General features: G+C 35.2%; 1 protein-coding gene across 1 annotated transcript; it reads right to left on the bottom strand.

Annotated features, from left to right (window-relative positions):
* Window positions 1-7,075: 7,075 nt before the first annotated feature.
* Window positions 7,076-12,003, bottom strand: LOC149543902 (serine/threonine-protein kinase PEPKR2-like). Its single transcript, XM_089795854.1, has 5 exons — window positions 11,575-12,003; window positions 10,631-10,710; window positions 7,943-8,670; window positions 7,471-7,767; window positions 7,076-7,380 (listed from the first exon to the last, which is right to left on the bottom strand). Exons 1-5 carry the CDS (start codon window positions 12,001-12,003, stop codon window positions 7,076-7,078), a joined length of 1,839 nt encoding a protein of 612 aa, XP_089651980.1.
* Between the last annotated feature and the right edge of the window lie 6,293 nt (window positions 12,004-18,296).

Raw genomic sequence — 18,296 nt, 5'->3', positions numbered from 1 at the left:
TGATATGAGTAAATTTGTCAAATTTAGAAGCCATGATGGAGGAATTGTCAGAGTAGGGAACAATGCAGCCTGCCATATTATAGGAATTGGATCTATCACACTTGATGTTAAAAAAAATACTGATGTTATTTATTTTATTGATGGACTAAAACATAACTTGTCAAGTATTGGACAACTTATGGACAAAGGTTACCAATTACAGTTTGGTAATGACACATGCATCATCAAAGACAGGGAAGGAAAATTTCTTGGTACTGGCACAAGAACTAGAGGTAATTTATTTTAGTTAAACACTCTAAACAGAGTACAAATCAGAAAAGGTATGGAGAAAACACCTTATGAGTTATGGTTCAGATACTCACCATCAGTCAAATATTTCAGAATATTTGGAAGCAAATGCTACATCAAAAGAGATGATGATATTGGTAAGTTTGATCCAAGGAGTGATGCATGCATGTTTCTTGGCTATTCATTAAAAAGTAAAGCTTACAAATGTTTCAACTATATAACAAAAACTATAGTAGAATGCACAAATGTGAGAATAGATGAAAAGTTTGGCACTAAAGAAAAGATGGTGGATCAAAACCCTGATGGAGATGATTATTCTAGGATGACCAATAGATGTAATGAATTATTTCTCAAGACTAAAAATGACTTGCAGAATAATGTGCAAACTGAAGAAGTAAGAGAAGAACATAGTAGTGTACCTAAAATAAGAATTAAAGTAGCAACTCTTACCCCAAATAAGAATGTGATAAGAAATCATCTTGCTGATCAGATAATAGGAAGTAAAGAAAAAGGAATAATGACAAGAAGCAGAATCAATGAAGAACTATGCCTAATATCTCAAGTAGACCTAGAAGTGCAGATGAAGCAATCAAGGATAATCATTAGATGAAAGCAATGGAAGAATAAATTCAATATATAAAGCATGACACATGGGAACTATTCCCTAGACCTAAGGACAAACATGTGATTGGTACAAAATGGATATTCAAAAATAAAATGAATGAACAAAGGAGAAGTAATAAGAAATAAAGAAAGACTGGTATGCAATGGCTACTCTTAGCAAGAAGGAATTGACTATGAGGAAACATATGCACCTATAACAAGAATGCAAGTAGTTAGAATGTTCTTGGTATATGCAACAAATACAAATTTCAAGGTATATCAGATGGATGTTAAATCAGCATTCTTGAATGGAGAACTTGAAGAAGAAGTTTACATTGAGCAACTAGAAGGTTTTCCTTTTATAGAAGAGAAGGATATGGTTTGCAGATTAAAGAAAGTCTTGTATGGATTGAAGCAAGTACCTAGAACTTGGTATGCAAGGTTAGATAAATACTTAGTAAAGGTTGGATTTTCTAAAGGAACAATAGATAGTAACTTGTATTTGAAAGAGATAGAAAATGGTTTGTTGATAATCATTGTATTTGTTGATGATATCATTTTTGGAGGAAATAATGAAGCTTGTAACAAATTCTCTAAAGATATGAAGAATGAATTTGAGATGAGCATGATAGGAGAAATGAAATTCTTCTCAGGATTGCAAATTGTTCAAAATAAAGAAGGAATCTTTATTTCTCAAACTAAGTATTTGAAAGATTTGCTGAAAAGATTTGGACTAGAAAATTGTAAACTTGTTGGAACTCCTATGGTAACTGGTCACAAGTTATCAAGCAAGGATGACAGACCTATTGTTGAACAAAAGAGGTACATATCTATGATTGGAGGATTAAAGTATCTACCTCATAGTAGACCTAATATAGCAAATGTGGTTGGAATTGTGACAAGATTTCAGGCTGATCCTAAAGAATATCACTACACAATAGTAAAAAAGATATTTAGATATCTAAAAGGGACCTCTGATTATGGCATTTAGTATGACAGAAGTAATGATTTTACTCTTTGCACTTATACTAATGTTGATTGGGCTGGAGATATAGATGATAGAAAAAGCACCAGTGGAGGAGCATTCTATCTTGGTGGAAGATTGGTTTCTTGACTAAGCAAGAAACAAGATTGCACCTCACAAAGCATTGCAGAGGCAGAATATGTTGCAACAACAAACAACTGTAATCAAGTCATATGGATGAAGTAGATGTTGAAGGATATTGAAATTACATTCAAAGAACCTGTTATCATTTACTGTAATAATACAAGTATGGTTAACATGTCTATGAATCCTATTTTGCATTCTAAGACTAAGCACATCACTATAAAGTATCATGTATTGAAAGAGAAAGTTGCAGAGAAAGAAGTTAGACTAGAGTACATTAACACCAAGGAACATATTGTAGAGATTTTCACAAAGGCCTTACCAAAGGATACATTTGAGTACCTAAGAGGTATGCTTGGGGTTATGCCCTTGCATATTTTAGAATAAAAGATGAAAAAGTGCATCAGTCCAGGGTACATATCATCATTGTTAGACTAGACTGAATGCTAATGCTTCCTCAATGAGGGAGTGTCTATGGTGAATATAGTTAGCAAAGGACTCTTGGTAATTGGTAATTGGTATACAATAGTGTCTTTAGACTCTTGAATTGTTTATGGATTTATATACAAAGTTGTAAAGCAACAGACCAGCTTGTGGTTGTGTTGATAAATTATTGGATATTGAAGAAAATTGAACTATTTGTGTACTATCTTTGACATTAATGTTAATGGGGGAGAAGTATGACATGAAAAACATTGTACTATGGGGGAGAAGAGTTGTAATAAAGAATTTTCATAAAACAAGATTTGATTGATGAAGAGGATTTGAAAAGAATTGTTGGTATTCTTGGAACTAGATGTTTTTCATCTATGTTGCCATCAATGCCAAAGGGGGAGATTGTTAGCATGAATGTTGATGCTATGGGGGAGCATTGCAGAATATTGATATAATGTATTTATAACTATGCTTGTCATTGATGACAACATAATAATAAGTTTGTAAAAGACTAACAAAGCAGCAAACTGTGATTTCTGTATTGAGAACATTATATTACTTATCTAATGATGTCCAATTACTAGAACATACTATAGTGTATTTTTTACATGGGCAAGTGCACAGAACCTAAATCAATAGTGTACAGAAGATATGCTTGAATTATAGAGAACTGCATAGGTATAGAGTATCAGGAAAGAAGTTCCTATTGCATGATTTCTACAGCTCATTACAATTGCAGTGAAGGGTTGCACAATGAATTGGAGATAGTTTACTAATCGTTGATGACGTTAGAGAGTGTGCATGTACATAAGTTGCACGTGTGAAATTTTTTGTATAATTGTGAGTCCACAATATTAATTAAATGTGTATTTTATTTAATTAAAGTATGATAATGAAGTCAAATCAAGGATTTATTAATTAAGTATGGTATAAAGGAAAGATGTTTTCCATGTTTTAGATAACAAGGAAAAAGAAAAGACTTGCAAATTACTAAGCAACAGAGTAGAGTGACATACTAATGCATGTAAGTGACCTTAAAGGTTACTATTACTAATCACAAAGTTCCAGATCTGATTGCATGATTTGAAGGTGAAGGAGTCTGACTTATTGGATAGAGGAAGAAGTAAAAGCCTATTACACATCTATTATTTTGAAAGGAATAGTACCGAGGTCAATTGGATAGTGGGTTTTTTGATCTAATCATGAAGCTATTTGGATAGTGGGTTCAGTTGCCCTCCATAACTCCTAATAGGGTTGGAATCTCCTAACATTGATTTAAATTCTCCTAACATGGATTCTTTTTACTAAATTTTGTAATAGACTCCTAACAAGATCCATCCTCTAACAACGAATATTCATATTAGTACATCATTTTGTGGGCATCATTCCCACCAGGGTTTTCCCTCTGATCAAGGGTTTCCCTAGTCAACATATTTGGTGTAATTGTTTATGTGCATCTCTTTACGGTTGATGTTTAGTTTGGTTGAATGGTCAAGATTGCTTAAAAGAATAAATATGTTAAATTATAATATAACTAATTCACACCCCCCTCCCCAAATCTCTTAGTTATATTGGTGAACCATTGTTTCTAATAGTTGACCCTCAGTTTTAAAGATTGGGAAATAATTCTTGTTGATTTGTAGCATAGACCTAATGAACCAAACAAGTTATGCTTTATGTGGAGACTCCTCTTGCACAAGCTACCCATTCTTATACCAAATGAGGTTTTCAATGTTTGACCCTGCTGTAGGAAATCACAAACCATCTACCATATCTTCTTTATTGTGTCTTTTTGAACGAAGTCTTGGCCATATTTCAGATTATCCTTGATCAGAACTTTAACATTCATAATATCATTTCAAGGAGATTTTTTAGTAAAAATAAATATTGTAATCTCTTTTTTTTTGTTCTTTCTACTAAAATTTTATAGCTCTTATGGAAAAAGGAATGATAATTTTTTCTCTAGTAGTATTAGAAATCTTATTGGGTCTCTTAGCAAACTCAAAATTTATGATATTTCTATGCAAGTTACCTTGGTTTTGAAGATTGCAAAGGATAATTCTTAGAAGCTTCTCTAGAATGGAACAACCACCATGTTGAAGAAAGAGGTCAAGTATGATTATATGATAGATATTGATAAAAGGGTTCCTTCCACATTTATTAATGCTGTAAGGGAAGAAAGAAGAATGATCCGAGAGAAGAAAGAGACTCATGTTATTGCTGAACCAGTGGCCTTTCTTTGTCTAGTAGTAGTTACTGTGACATTCCCAGGTCCACAAGAATGGGCTACAATAGTCCCTATAAATGTCATACTTGAGTATAGTTTCTTAATAAATCTTATTTTTGTCTATATGTATATGGTCTTGTTGTTAAATACTCCTTGATGGGTCCTTTATACTAAATATGTAATATCTAATGGAACAAGTGATACAAGTCAAACTACTTTAATGGTTATAGTGTTGTAGACTTTTTCAAATCTCATATACTCAATACAAAATTTTAAAATAAAATAAAATAATGCTATTTAAATTTTTAAAGATTCTTAACTAAAACTATAATGATGTTAAAAGAAATATTAAGGGATAATGAATAAATAAATAAATTTTAATATCGATATTGATAATATTTATCTGTGTATATTTTAATGGTCAATTTATCTTTAATTAATCCAATAGGCTTATATGTGGGAGCTTTGCTCCCAAATTTTATAATTTTTTGCCGAGAAATTGTTAAGATTTATTTTTCACTATTTTTCACTATTTTTTGACTATTTGAGTTGTTTTTTATATTCTATTTATTTCCTTATATTCTTGTACCTCATAAATTATAGAAATAAATTAAAATTATAGAAATAAATTAATTCTATTTTTCCCCCTTTCTATTTCTAATGAATTTGTTGCATCACGTTAATAAATTAATTATTTCACAATTTTACTCAATAATGTTCTAGTTGTAAATATAGAGAAGGTGTTGCAACAAAGCTAGTTCAGAGACATATTCTGATACACTCAGGGCCCATTTGGTTGTTGGAATACAATTTAGGAATGGGAATCTGAAACCCTTGATTTGGGATTCTAGAACTTGAAATCTAGATTATGGTTTCTAAATTTATGTTGGGACCACTTGGTTCAAATTAAGAATTCTGTGTTAGTGTGCTTTCCTTACTATATGTTCTATGATTGGAGAACAAACTAGTATGAAAGAATTGTATGATGAATGCCTTAATTTGGAGTGTCATTAATATTTCTTGTTTGGTATTACTCGTTCTAAAAAATTTATTGTTGTTCATTTTACTTTTTTTAATTCAAACTATTATATTTTATGTATAGTTAAAATTGAAGCAAAAGTGAAGTAAAATTGTCTACTTTTCATGAAAGTAGATAACTCCACCATGATGTATCCCATTCTACCTCTTTGAATTGGGTATGAAGTGTAGCTCTATTCTTGACTATGTAATTCTAACACTAAAGTTGAAAAATAAAAAACTCAAGTACTTCTACAACTGTTTTAATTAAAAGTGATCTCTAATTAGAAATGCATCATCTAGTAAATCTAGGAATTGAATAAAAACATTTCAAATTTTGATATTAAATAGGTAAAATGTATTGCAACAATCTTGCATGTTTCTAGGAATGCAATTGAAATATTACAATTGTTTTCAATATTTTGCCTAAACTTGTAAAGTTCACTTTTTGAGGTATCATTAAAAAGGATATAGATTTGCAATGAAGTGTTTATGAATAATTTGAAATTCAAATATCAATAATCAATAAAATTAATGTTAATTTATACATTGATCTTTAATCTTTCATCTAATTTTGTTAATTGTTCTATTAGAATGATACTAAAGAAAATATGAATTTTGCAATAAGTTAGTTATTAATATTGTGATTCTTGTTAAAATTTAAACATCAAAAAAATATTTACATTAAGAAAATTGAATAAATTTATATTTTAAAATTTAGAATTTGTATTTTTACATAAATGATTCCAACTCTTTTTTCACCAATCATAATATTATGTTGTCTAAATACAATACTTACAATTTTATCTCTATAATTTACCTTCTACACTACATTCAAACATTTATATAAATAAATAATATCTCCCCTATTATAATCAATAGATATTTATAACAGCACTTGGTTCAAGACTTTATACTGTAGTATCATTATTTGTCATACTGTAAACTGTCAATTTTATGGTCCTACATTTATTGGAAGATTTTCATGATTCAGTTAGAGAAATAAAATTACTAACTTTTGTTTTAAATTATTTCATTTCTTCTACATAGTTATTTATCATTATATCAATTGAATTTAAATTATTTATTTTAAACATTATGTTTAATCTTTATTTCATGTGTTCTACATAGACTTTTATTTTTCTGTAAGCATCCCTTGACAATCCTTTACCATTCTTGTATCATTCTTCATAAAAAAATATATATACAATTCTTCCATTTACAATTTGAATGTTGTAGATAGATATACAATATAAAAAAAGAACCACCTTAGGGTGCAGTATAAGCTTTTGGTGAGGTCAAATTTATTCCACAAAAACATAAAAGGACTCAAATATCAGCTATGGAATATGCTGAGTCTAATCAGTACAAAGAGGCAAACTTGAATAAATAGAGCTCTATCCAAGGCAAGGATAGGCATCCATGTTGAATCTGTTCTTTTTATGTTTGGATATTTTCATCTGTGAAATTGTAGCACATAGAACATCCACAAGATCCATATTTGTTTCTTGTTCTCTACAGTCTTTCTCTGAAAGAGATAAACGAGCATGATCAACTGCATCAACAAGTGAGGAGCGTAAATTCTTGCATATACACTTCTCTTCTATCTCTTTCTTTCTCTCTGCCTTGTATGAAAACATCAAATTTGACTCCTTAAAGAGCTCCATATCAGGTTTTGTATGATACAAGATCCAAGGATGGACTGTAAAAGAAAGAGAAAAGTGAATAAGAAAAACCTTAGAATGACTGTATAAATTTATACCAAAAATGTAAAGCTAGAAAATATACATACTCAAGGCTTCCTCTAGAGAAATCCTCTTCTCAACATCCCTTGAAAGCATCCTAGAAAGAAAATCCTTGGCAGGCTCAGAAATAGATTTCCACTTATTAGTGAAGAAATTTAATTGCACATTTTTCACTGCCTCAATGATGGTATCTATAGAATCCCCACAAAATGGTAAGGTACCAATCAAGAGCCCGTGGAGGATGACACCAGTAGCCCATACATCAACCTTTTTTGTATATTTCCCTGCCAAAACTTCAGGGGCTACATATGCGGGATTGCTAGCCAAACCTGATAAATTTTGACCTACACTCAATAGAAACAAGAGTTTTAATTTATAACAATCTTGATATTTAGAAATAATTTAAAGATTTTGGATTTCATAAAACAAATAGAACTCTATTGATATAAATATTGACAATAGTCTTTTAACTATAAAAAAGAAAAGAACTCTACTAATTTGAAAGTGTGAATGGCATACCATTTGCCACATGCACCGACATGCCAAAATCACATAACTTCATCTTTCCATCACTGGATAAAAGAATATTTTGGGGCTTGATGTCCCTGTGAACAACTCCCATTTCATGGCAGTGTTGAATTACATCAAGCAGTTGTCTGATCAATTTTGCTGCTTCCCTCTCTGAATAACATCTCTTTTTCACAGAATCAGCAAGGCCTCCCCCGGAGCAAATCTCCATTACAAGATGCAAAGAATCTGCATCTTCGTACGCAGAATGAAGTGTTACAATGTTGGGATGACCCGAGAGGTTTTGCACAATCTCCACTTCTTTGTATACATTTTGTGGACAATCTTTGGGCATAGTCTTGCATGCCATCATTTCTTGTGTGACTTTGTTCTTGCACAGCTTTACAACTCCATATTTGCCTCTGCCCAAAATTGGACCAATGTAATAATCAGATTCAATTTTATGATCCCTAATGATTTGAGTGGTTTCCTCTATGCAACCACATTTTCTCTTTATGCCTCTTGGAGTTGTATCCTTCAAGCAGATACCTCTTCTTGGAGTAGAAACAGTAACAATAGGTGGTTGGTGATATTGTGGAGAGTTCAAATGTTTAAGTGAGAAAAGGGAGGCAGAGGATGAGATTGATGCACCATCATCACATGAGCAAATCACATGGTCCGATTCAATGTTCATTCTCCTCTTCTTTACAGGAGTCATCTTTGCTTGGACCTCGGATTGCCTGCCAGAAATCACAAAAATGATGATGAATTTCAATTTGTAAAACAAAGTTGATCCAATTGTTTTGGATGTCGAAGGGAGAAAATCCTATTGCTCTCTTTTTAGTAGTACGATCTGCCCACAATGCATCGTACAAGTGCTTGTTCCAAGATCTTTGATTAACATCTATCAGTTTTCACACAATGGTCATAATATTTTTATTGCTTGATTCCGCTTGACCATTTCCTTGGGCAAAATAATCAGAGGAATGAGAGAGAATAATCCCGTATTGATAGCAAAATGATGATATCTCTTGAGAAGACAAGTTGGTAGCATTGTCAGTAACAATTTTATTCGGTACACCAAACCTAACCAGAATGTTTTGTTTGATAAAATTGCACACCACTTCTGAAGTTGTTTATTTTACTGGGGTCACTTCCACCCACTTGGTAAAATAGTCAGTTTCCATCAAAATATGAGTGTGTCCAGCAGAGGATGAAGGATGAATAGGACCTATGAAATCCAAACCCCATTGTTGAAAGGGTTCTTCGATCACCACTGGTTTCAAGGGTAGTGCAGCCAATTGAACTTTTCCTTTGAAGTACTGACAAGAATCGCACTTCTTCACCCATCCTTCTGCATCTTTGAATATCCTAGGCCAGTAAAAACAATTTCTCAAAATTTTGTAAGCTATTACTGATGCGGAGTAATGGCCTCCACATGCTTCATTATGAAATAACTGAAGTAACTCCTTTCTTTGTTCAGAATCAACACATCTCAGAAAAGTACCATCTATCCCTTTCTTGTATAAGGCGTCATTCCAAAGAATGTATTTTGCCGATTTCAATTTTAAGGTCCTCTTTTCTTTAGGTGATAAATGAGCAGGACATTCCCCATATGTCAGAAAATAGGCAATATTTGAAAACCAGTCATCAACATTACTAATGAATAAAACTAAAGGCATTTCTTCCTTCGTCCCTTCTTTAAAAGATCCTTCCGCAATTGCCTTACACAAACCTTTTCCCCTGACAAGCTTTGTAGGTTTTATATCGAGATCATATTCTTGTACTTTAGCTATCCAGGAGGCCCTTTTGTTCACGCTAATTTCTTGTTGTGTCAGAATAGTTTTCACTGCCGAGTCAGGGACAAACACCTTGGAGTGAGAGTTTAGGATGTAAAATGTAAACTGTTTCACTGCTCTAACTAGAGCATAAGCATTTTTCTCGATCAAGGAGTATTTCAATTCATGTTTCTTAAGAGGGATGCTCATGAAGGCTATTGGGGCCTCAGTATTGTCTTTGTCAGGTTGGGTAAGTATAGCAGATAAGGTGTCTTCGGAGGCATACCAATACAAATGAAAATCCTTGGAAAAATCTGGATAAGAAAGGGTAGGCACATGAGCAATTTCAGTCTTGATTTGTTCAAAAGAAGCCTTACCTTCTTTTGTCCACTTAAAATTAGTATTTCCTTTCATCATATCCACAATTGACTTTTTTATCTCAGAGAAGTCTGGTATGAACCTCCTTATAAAGTTTATCTGCCCAAAGAAAGATCTAATTCCTGGTTTACTGATGGGAAGTGACAACTGTTGGATAGCTTTCACCCGCTCAGGGTCTATCTGAATGCCCTCTTTCGAGATGATATGCCCCATTATTTTTCCTTCTATCACCCCAAATATAGACTTCTTAGGATTCAGTGAGATGCCTTGAGTTCGACATCGATGTAATATTGCTTCTAGATGATGCACATGATCTCTTCTCTGTTTTGAAAACACTGTAAGATCATCAAGATACATAACAATGATCTTATTCTTGAAATCCTCGAATGAATGATCCATGGCCCTTTGGAAGGTGGCCCCAACATTTATCAAACCAAAAGGCATACGATTGTAGGCAAACGTACCCCATGGAGTGGTAAAAGCGGTTTTATGTTGATCTTCAGGTGCAACACTGATCTGGTTATAACCAGAGAAGCCATCTAACATTGTCATGAGTTCAGAGCCAGATACCAACTGCAAAATATGATCCATGACAGGGAGTCCATAATTATCCTTGAGTGACGCCTGATTCAAATTGCAGAAGTCAACACATATTCTTATCTCACCATTCTTTTTCCTAACAGGAACAATATTAGCTACCCATGTTGAGTGGTGAATGGGATAGATAATCTTTTCTTTAAGAATCTTATCAACCTCATTAAAAATAGCGTCAGCCACCTTGGGATTGAATTGTCTTTGCTTTTGCCGAAAGGGAGTTGAACCAGGTTTCAAAGGAATCTGATGTTTAAATTTCCCATCCATGAATTCCTTTAGATCTTCATAACCCCGAGCAAAAACATCTTGGTAAGCATTCAATAACCTTGAAAAATCTTCTCTCTCTTGAGATGTCAAACCTTTCCCTATTAGAACCATTCTTGGATTTCCCTGAGAACCAATATTTACTTTCTCATAACCCGAACAATTAGAAGGTTTAGTGTCCTCAACTTTCTCTTTCCTTTTGTCTTCTTTATTAAAAAGACTTTCTAGGGTGACTAATCCTCTCAGGATAACATTGCCTTCCAATTGAATAACTTCAGGATCATCTTCTTGTTTTCCATTATGATTGCACGATCCTTCAAATTTTAGGTCTGAAAATGGAGGCCTCCCCTCGAGAAATGCAATTATTTGCCCATCATCATCAAAAACTTGCCAGTGTCGATCATTATCAGGCACACTGGGTCTATGAATCATCTCTACTGTATAAACATCTATGTTGAACTCAGGATGAGGGATAAGTAGAGACGCAGAGACTGCGAGACAATCTGCCTTAGAGTTTTGTTCACGAGGAATGGAAAATAAAGAAAAAGCATTGAAATGCTCAATCTCATCCCACACTCTATTCCTATATGCCTTCAATTTTGGATTCTTTGCTTGATATTGCCTACGTACCTGGTTGGCAACTAATTCTGCATCTCCTGACACCTTGAGTTGTCTGATTCCTTTTCCTCTTGCATACTCGAGACCAAGTAGGAGAGCTTCATATTCTGCAGTATTATTGGTGGTCTCAAAAGACATCTTGTAACCTTTGGGAAATTTCTCTCCTTGTGGTGATATCAACACTATCCCAGCACCTAAACTGGAAGAAGAAGAACTTCTGTCAAATTCCATTAAGCATAATTCATTGGTTATATCAAGCATGAGAGGTTCAGTTACATCTCCTTCATTGGACGTCATCATGTACGTTCCATGCCCAGTATCAACATATAATATTTCAGCTCTGGGATCATCCGATTTCAACACTGTATATTTAGCTTTGGGTTCAGGATCAAGCTTAACCTTCTTATTTCCAATAGGGATAAGGGCATGAGACATGTCCATTTTGATTTCACCACCAAGATCTTTGCAAAAAATTTTGCTCAAAAGCATCTCGTAACTAGCAGGAATATCAGCAACCAGGATATTCAGTTTTAACTTCTTCTCAGGATGTGCCACAAGTGCTACTTGAGCATCTTTCAACTGGCCAACTAGCGGGACTTGTTTTGCCTCCATAGAATACACTTTTCTAGAAGGTTTATTCAGAGAGAGACCCAAGGCATGTGCTACCTTTGAAGGCATGACATTATCAGATGCACCAGAATCAATGATACAATTACTTATCTTGCATCCAGCTATATAAAGAGAAACATATAAAGGCTCAGGTTTGTCTGACAAAGACGCCGCAACAAAAGATTCTTTCTCAGTCATGGGCTCTTCCAAATTATCTTCCACTTCTAGAGAAACTCCTGATTCATGGTTGATAGTGATTTCAGGTGAGCGTTTCTCTTTGCCAACACATTGGATCAACCTTTCTAATTGATGAGGGTTGGCTTTTAGGTAATCCAATTGAGAAATTTGTACTTTGGTCTTCTTGCAATGATCAATAAAATCAAAAGATTCTTCCATGGTGGGAGGTGTTTTACCCTTATCCGACTCCTTCACTTGAGAAGGCTCTTCTGGAGTATGCTTACGAGACAAAATCCTCTTAGTAGTCTCATCAGAGGCTTTTTCTTTCACTTGTTTACTCCATTTTTCTTCCAATCTCTGTCTCCAACTTGGTGTAGTCGCATTGCAAGAATGATTGTTGATATCTTCAGTTTGGTCATCATCAAATTCATAATCCAGAAAATTATGGAAGAGGCTCCAACAACGGGTTCTGTCACATCTTTAGGAGCCACATATTCTTCTATCTTCTCCGCAGTCAAATGCATTTGCATGAATCTAGCCATCTTAGCACATTTTGTGCCATCATGATCTGTTGTTAGGTGAAAATCACACATAGCAGTTTGTTTACCAGATGATGAGGGATGTTCGATGGCTAATCTTGGTGTCGATTGGGGTAGCCACTTAGTTGGTCTATTTTGTTGATATGGCAGATAATTCCTCCTTGGAATATCTTGATACAAAGGTGGAGGATTAGAGGGCAACTGCTTTTTGAGTTGTAATAGATCATTAGCCAATTTCTGATATAAAGGATCAGTGGTAGTGATAGGGGCTTGTTGACCTTTTCCCTTTTGTAGATCCCGACTCCATTTTCCTGAACTAAGCAAGTCATCTTCCACCTCGATAGCCAAGGTTTGCGCAGCCGCTAGATTAATGGGTCTTGTCCTTCGTATTTGAAAACTTACATCAGAAGGTTGAGCACTAATGAAGAAAGTCATTTGATTTTCTTCAGTGGGTCTTTTGTTAACAAGAATTCGATTCACCGTCTGATTAAAATGAGCAATGAATTCTCGCATGGGTTCATGAATTTCCTTCTTCATTGAAGTCAATTGGGAAAGGAGCAAATGTTCATCTTCAGCAGTCTTAAATCTCCTCTCAAAAGCCTGAATCAATGTTACCCAAGAGGTAATTGATCCAGCTGGTAGCTATCCAAACCATTCGGCTGCGGCTTCGGTAAGTGTTTCAACAAAAAGATGGACAGAAACATCTTCATATTGGATTGCAAGAACACCGCTTGTTGTAAAGAATGCACTTATATGCTGATCGGTAGTGACTTTTCCGTCACCAGAAAACTTGGGAAGAATTTTTCGAGAACCAACGGGTATGTCATGTAGTTGGTTTCCTAAATTTGGAGGGCCAATAGTAGCTCCCCATGAGACTAGTGGCTTTAGTGCTTGATGTGCCATGGTCGGAAGAATGATATTCAAGGGCTGTAAATTTATAGCTGAAGGTACAATAGTCCCTGGCAAAAGCAAAGCTTGAAAGGCCGTAGGGGAAATAGTAGCCTTAGTTGGAGAAGAAGACCTACTAACAGACTTGACCTTTCTCTTCTTCTTAGGAGTAATTGGCTTAAAATCTAACTTTCGGAGGGCTTCAAAGTCTTCGTCTACCAAACCCTTTTGTCTATCAACCCGAGTGTATGGTTTATCAGCCAACTTAGTTGTTATTATTTATTTGCCCTTGAATATGACCAAGATTCTGTCTGTTTCTTCTTGGAATGACCCCTATTCTTTCAATAACTATAACGTCCTGACCAATAGGGGCTCTTCGCAAGATTTCTCTGAACTCCTCTTCTTCTTCAAGAACTCGATTAACTTGATGATATTCTTGTATACTTCGTCTACACCTCTAGGCAAGAGTGTTCAAGTCTGAGATGATATCTTCCTGGGTGTCTTGAAAGCCAAGGTTCGGTTGGAGAACAGGAAAAATGTTCTCATGTGGAAGCACCATTGTACTTCATCGTAGGTGACTGTCAATCTTTCTGTTCAGTCTCCCCAGTGGAGTCACCAAAAATCTATTGGTAAACAGATTTGTCACAGAAGAATTGCCCAACAGAGTGTGTGGCAAACCGTTCACAACAGTTGGATAGGCCCTTGGTATGCGGCCTTCCTCTGCATTTTGAGGGGCAGCTCCCTCGTATGATATAATTTTTAAAGGGTTTTTCGATTAAAGAATCTAAAACTTCAAATTTCAGGAGAAAGTCATGGAAGACGAATGCACCACACGCCCTCACAACCTTCTTCGGTAAACAAAATCAATAACAGAGGTGCTCAAGAGCTACGCTTGAAAGCAACCAGTATTATTAAGCACATTCATTATCATTTGTAAACACTCGCATAGCACCATGAGAATGTCTACTACAACATATAACAATTTTGATTTTAAAATAAGAAACCCAAAGCGCATCTCATTTCATTTCCTTGCACCAAGAAAGCAATAGAGATTTTTCAATTCAGAGATAAAAAGTGTACATACTTTCCAAAATTTATCCCAAGATCAAAATTTCAGCATAGTGTTCCCTTATTTTTCCAACCAAAAAAAGTCCCTTTACAAAGCCCAAAAGAGCCCTTATATAGACAAAGAGGTTAATAACTATCCTTCTGTGGTTAATAACTACCTCCCAAATATGTGATTTGGGTGAGGTTAATTAACCTCCACAAATTTAACCTTGAATGACTTGATACTTTGACCTCACACCTTCTAAGAGGAAGACTGAATAAGTAATCTTTGTTGATCTCCTTTTGATATCTGGATGATTCATTCAAGTTACATTACTTTATTAATGAATGTATATCCTCCTCATGAAGAGATCACGAGCATGTGGTGTGTATGAGTGTGCTGAAATAATCCTCTCTTCCTGTGATATGTTTCATGAACTTAATTTTCACCTAACAATTGGAGAATTCTTGGCTGTCTTATTTCTCAGTCTCTGTTAAAATGATTCATCTTATTGGAAGATCATGGAAACCCATTGCAGTGACATCTATGGATAATGGAATAGCTTTGTCATGAGTCTCGTGAGAATCTCTTAGCCATTTGAATAATAAGTTTTGGTGGTAGTGTGGAGCATAAAAGAGTACATTTTTATGTTAGGCTCCTGCTGCAAGTTGCTCTTCATTTACCAGCTGATCAATATCTGAGACATAGACTATTTTCCTAATACTCTCTTCCCGCTGTGCTCTGCTTATTCTGGAGTTTGTTCGCCTTCTAGCTTGATTGTAGCCATTCCTTCTCTGTACATTTCCGTTGCTCCCCCCATTTTTCTTGGGCCCAGAGCCACCATTGGCGAGTGAATGCAGAATGAATTCCTCCACCATAGGATTCAATTTGAAAGAATGTCTGCCAACTCCTTCATTTGCCTCTTGTTATGATATCCATTTTGTCATTCGTTGCCCTCGCTATTTGTCTCCCCGCCCTGAAAATCCTCCTCTGAATTATTCTGAATCTCGCCATTCTGATGCACAACACCACCATTCTCTCGCACATCCGATCTCAAATTCTCATATTTCTTCTCGGAATCCTCAACCTTCTCCACGCTTTCAGAAGACCCTAAATCCTCCATTGTCCCGGTAATTATTGTATTCTATGAAACTACATCTTTGTTGAGACAATATGTCAAACACTTGGTGTGTATCGACAATGCTGCCTTACCTTGCATCCGACTGGGAACGACTACATTTTGGAGTTCGCATAAGGCTTTCATAAGGTCCTCGATGAAAATCCTTCGATCACATTGCTAGTTACATGAGATTTCATCCATATTCTAATATTGCATTTCGGCAAACAAGTCAGGCTTAATTTCATTTATCTCCTGCGCTTTCCATTACATGTTACATAGTAGAAATGAATCACTTTGCACATGGGGCTGAAGAGCACATTCTTGATGTATGCGCATTAAGAATTGCAGGTTGGAAAATGCCCAAAGTCCATGGGTGAGTATGTATTGCTGTTGACCGGTATTAATGGTCCGGCTTCTTTTCATGGAGGTTTGTCTCTGAGCTCTGCAGCAATGTATGTGTGTAACTTCACTTTCTCAGACAACATCTCATACAACCCCAAGTAATCCCAACATTCTTCTCAGATTCTCTTCTAAAAAGTCTTGCTGTGAGAAGTTTTGCTGTTGCACATTAGAGCTGAGGATAGATAGCTCGCTAGTAGACAATTGAGAGAGTTTTCATAAGGATCAAACAATAGGTTTAGTTTGGTAAGGAATGCAGCATCTACTGTACTCGAAATACTTCAGCACTAAGATTTAGTAGAGGCCGAGGAGAGCTAGGCTGGTATCTGGTAGGAAAACGTGATTTGAGCCTTTAAGAAGTTTCAGCAATGCTTATTCAAATTAAAACATCTCTTACTGCACATGATGAATTTTCAGGAACTTCACGTGATTCATTTCCATTGTTATTGCCAATCGCCTTCATGTACATATTTGAGTTTTTATGAAAGAGTTTTGAACAGGTTAATAACTACCTTATAGAGGTTAATAAGAATGCATTTTTAATGGCTATCGTTAACCCTTTTAAAGGTTAGGAGAAACACGTTTTTGGATGTTATCATTAACCTTTCCTTTGGAGGTTAAGAAAAACGTATTTTTAGTGGTTAACATTAACCTATTACTTGGAGGTTAGGAAAAACACGTTTTTGATGGCAATCATTAACCTTTTAAAAAGTTAAAGGTTAAGAAATGCACGTTTTTGAAGGCAATCATTAACCTTTAATATCTTGAGGCTCAGAAGCTGGATTTCGATGATCTCAAGTGCTGTGCGGAGCTGAGAATGAGCCGGAGACACGGAGGCTTAAAGACTCACAAATTTCAAAGATAGAATGGCCAATTTGATGTTTAAAACTAGGCAAGTTTTAAAAATTAACAGAAGCTTATAAAATTTAAAGAAATTTATAACCAGTCAACAGCTGGCTCTAACTGGGGACAAGGACTGACAAGGACGAAGCTCGAATCCAGAATAATGAAGTAGTGCCTTATCCATTGGGCTCGTGAAATAGAATCATTCGAGGGGCCAAATTACAAAAGAGGGAACAAATACCAAAAATAGGACAACAGAAACAAAGGCCAAAACAACACCAACCAACAAGAGCACACCAAAAATGGGACAACCTATATACAAAAGGTGTACGAACACCTTCTACTGATGATAATGTTTCAGGTGTTGCCCATTATAAGGTAAGGGCAACTAGGTACCGCTTAGGTATGACAAAATAAAAGAGTTCTTTCCGCATACCTCTTTGATCTGGAAAGGGCCTCTCCATAAGGAGTCAAATTTTCCATGCAATCCTTTTGGCTCTCTGCGCTTATCCCAAAGCAAGACAAGATCGCCTTCTTGAAACATCCTCTACTTAGCCTTTCTATCAAATAACCTCTTGACATGGGATTGATGTTCCTGAATTCTATCAACAACCATCTCTCTTTCTTCTTCCAACTTTGTCAAATACAACATTCGTTTCTCAAGAGCATCTTTGAATTCAAGATTCTCAATGGCACTCTGTAATTTCAGGGTGGATAGCTCTAAGGGAAGAGGAAGAGCTGGCTCAATTCCATACAGGATCTCGAAGGGAGAAAATCCTATTGCTCTCTTTTTAGTAGTACGATCTGCCCACAATGCATCGTACAAGTGCTTGTGCCAAGATCTTTGATTAACATCTATCAGTTTTCGCACAATGGTCATAATATTTTTATTGCTTGCTTCTGCCTGACCATTTCCTTGTGCAAAATAATCAGAGGAATGAGAGAGAATAATCCTGTATTGAGAGAAAAATGATGATATATCTTGAGAAGACAAGTTGGTAGCATTGTCAGTAACAATTTTATTCGGTACACCAAACCTAACCAGAATGTTTTGTTTGATAAAATTGCACACCACTTCTGAAGTTGTTTGTTTTACTGGGGTCAATTCCAC

Source organism: Cupressus sempervirens, chromosome 8 (genome assembly GCF_028749045.1).
Source record: "Cupressus sempervirens isolate cs-2001-9-10 chromosome 8, ASM2874904v1, whole genome shotgun sequence".
Taxonomy (NCBI): Eukaryota; Viridiplantae; Streptophyta; class Pinopsida; order Cupressales; family Cupressaceae; genus Cupressus; species Cupressus sempervirens.
This window is presented reverse-complemented; position numbering and strand designations above follow the sequence as displayed.

What these genes read in the sequence shown, in the direction of transcription:
- LOC149543902 (XM_089795854.1), bottom strand. Translation starts at nt 12,003, where the DNA reads ATGGACATGTCTCATGCCCTTATCCCTATTGGAAATAAGAAGGTTAAG. An exon ending in CAGAATTAGTTGCCAACCAG is followed by an intron (nt 10,711 to 11,574) that starts GTACGTAGGCAA and finishes AATTTGAATCAG; the next exon opens with GCGTCACTCAAGGATAATTA. An exon ending in GGCTCTGAACTCATGACAAT is followed by an intron (nt 8,671 to 10,630) that starts GTTAGATGGCTT and finishes GATTTCTGGCAG; the next exon opens with GCAATCCGAGGTCCAAGCAA.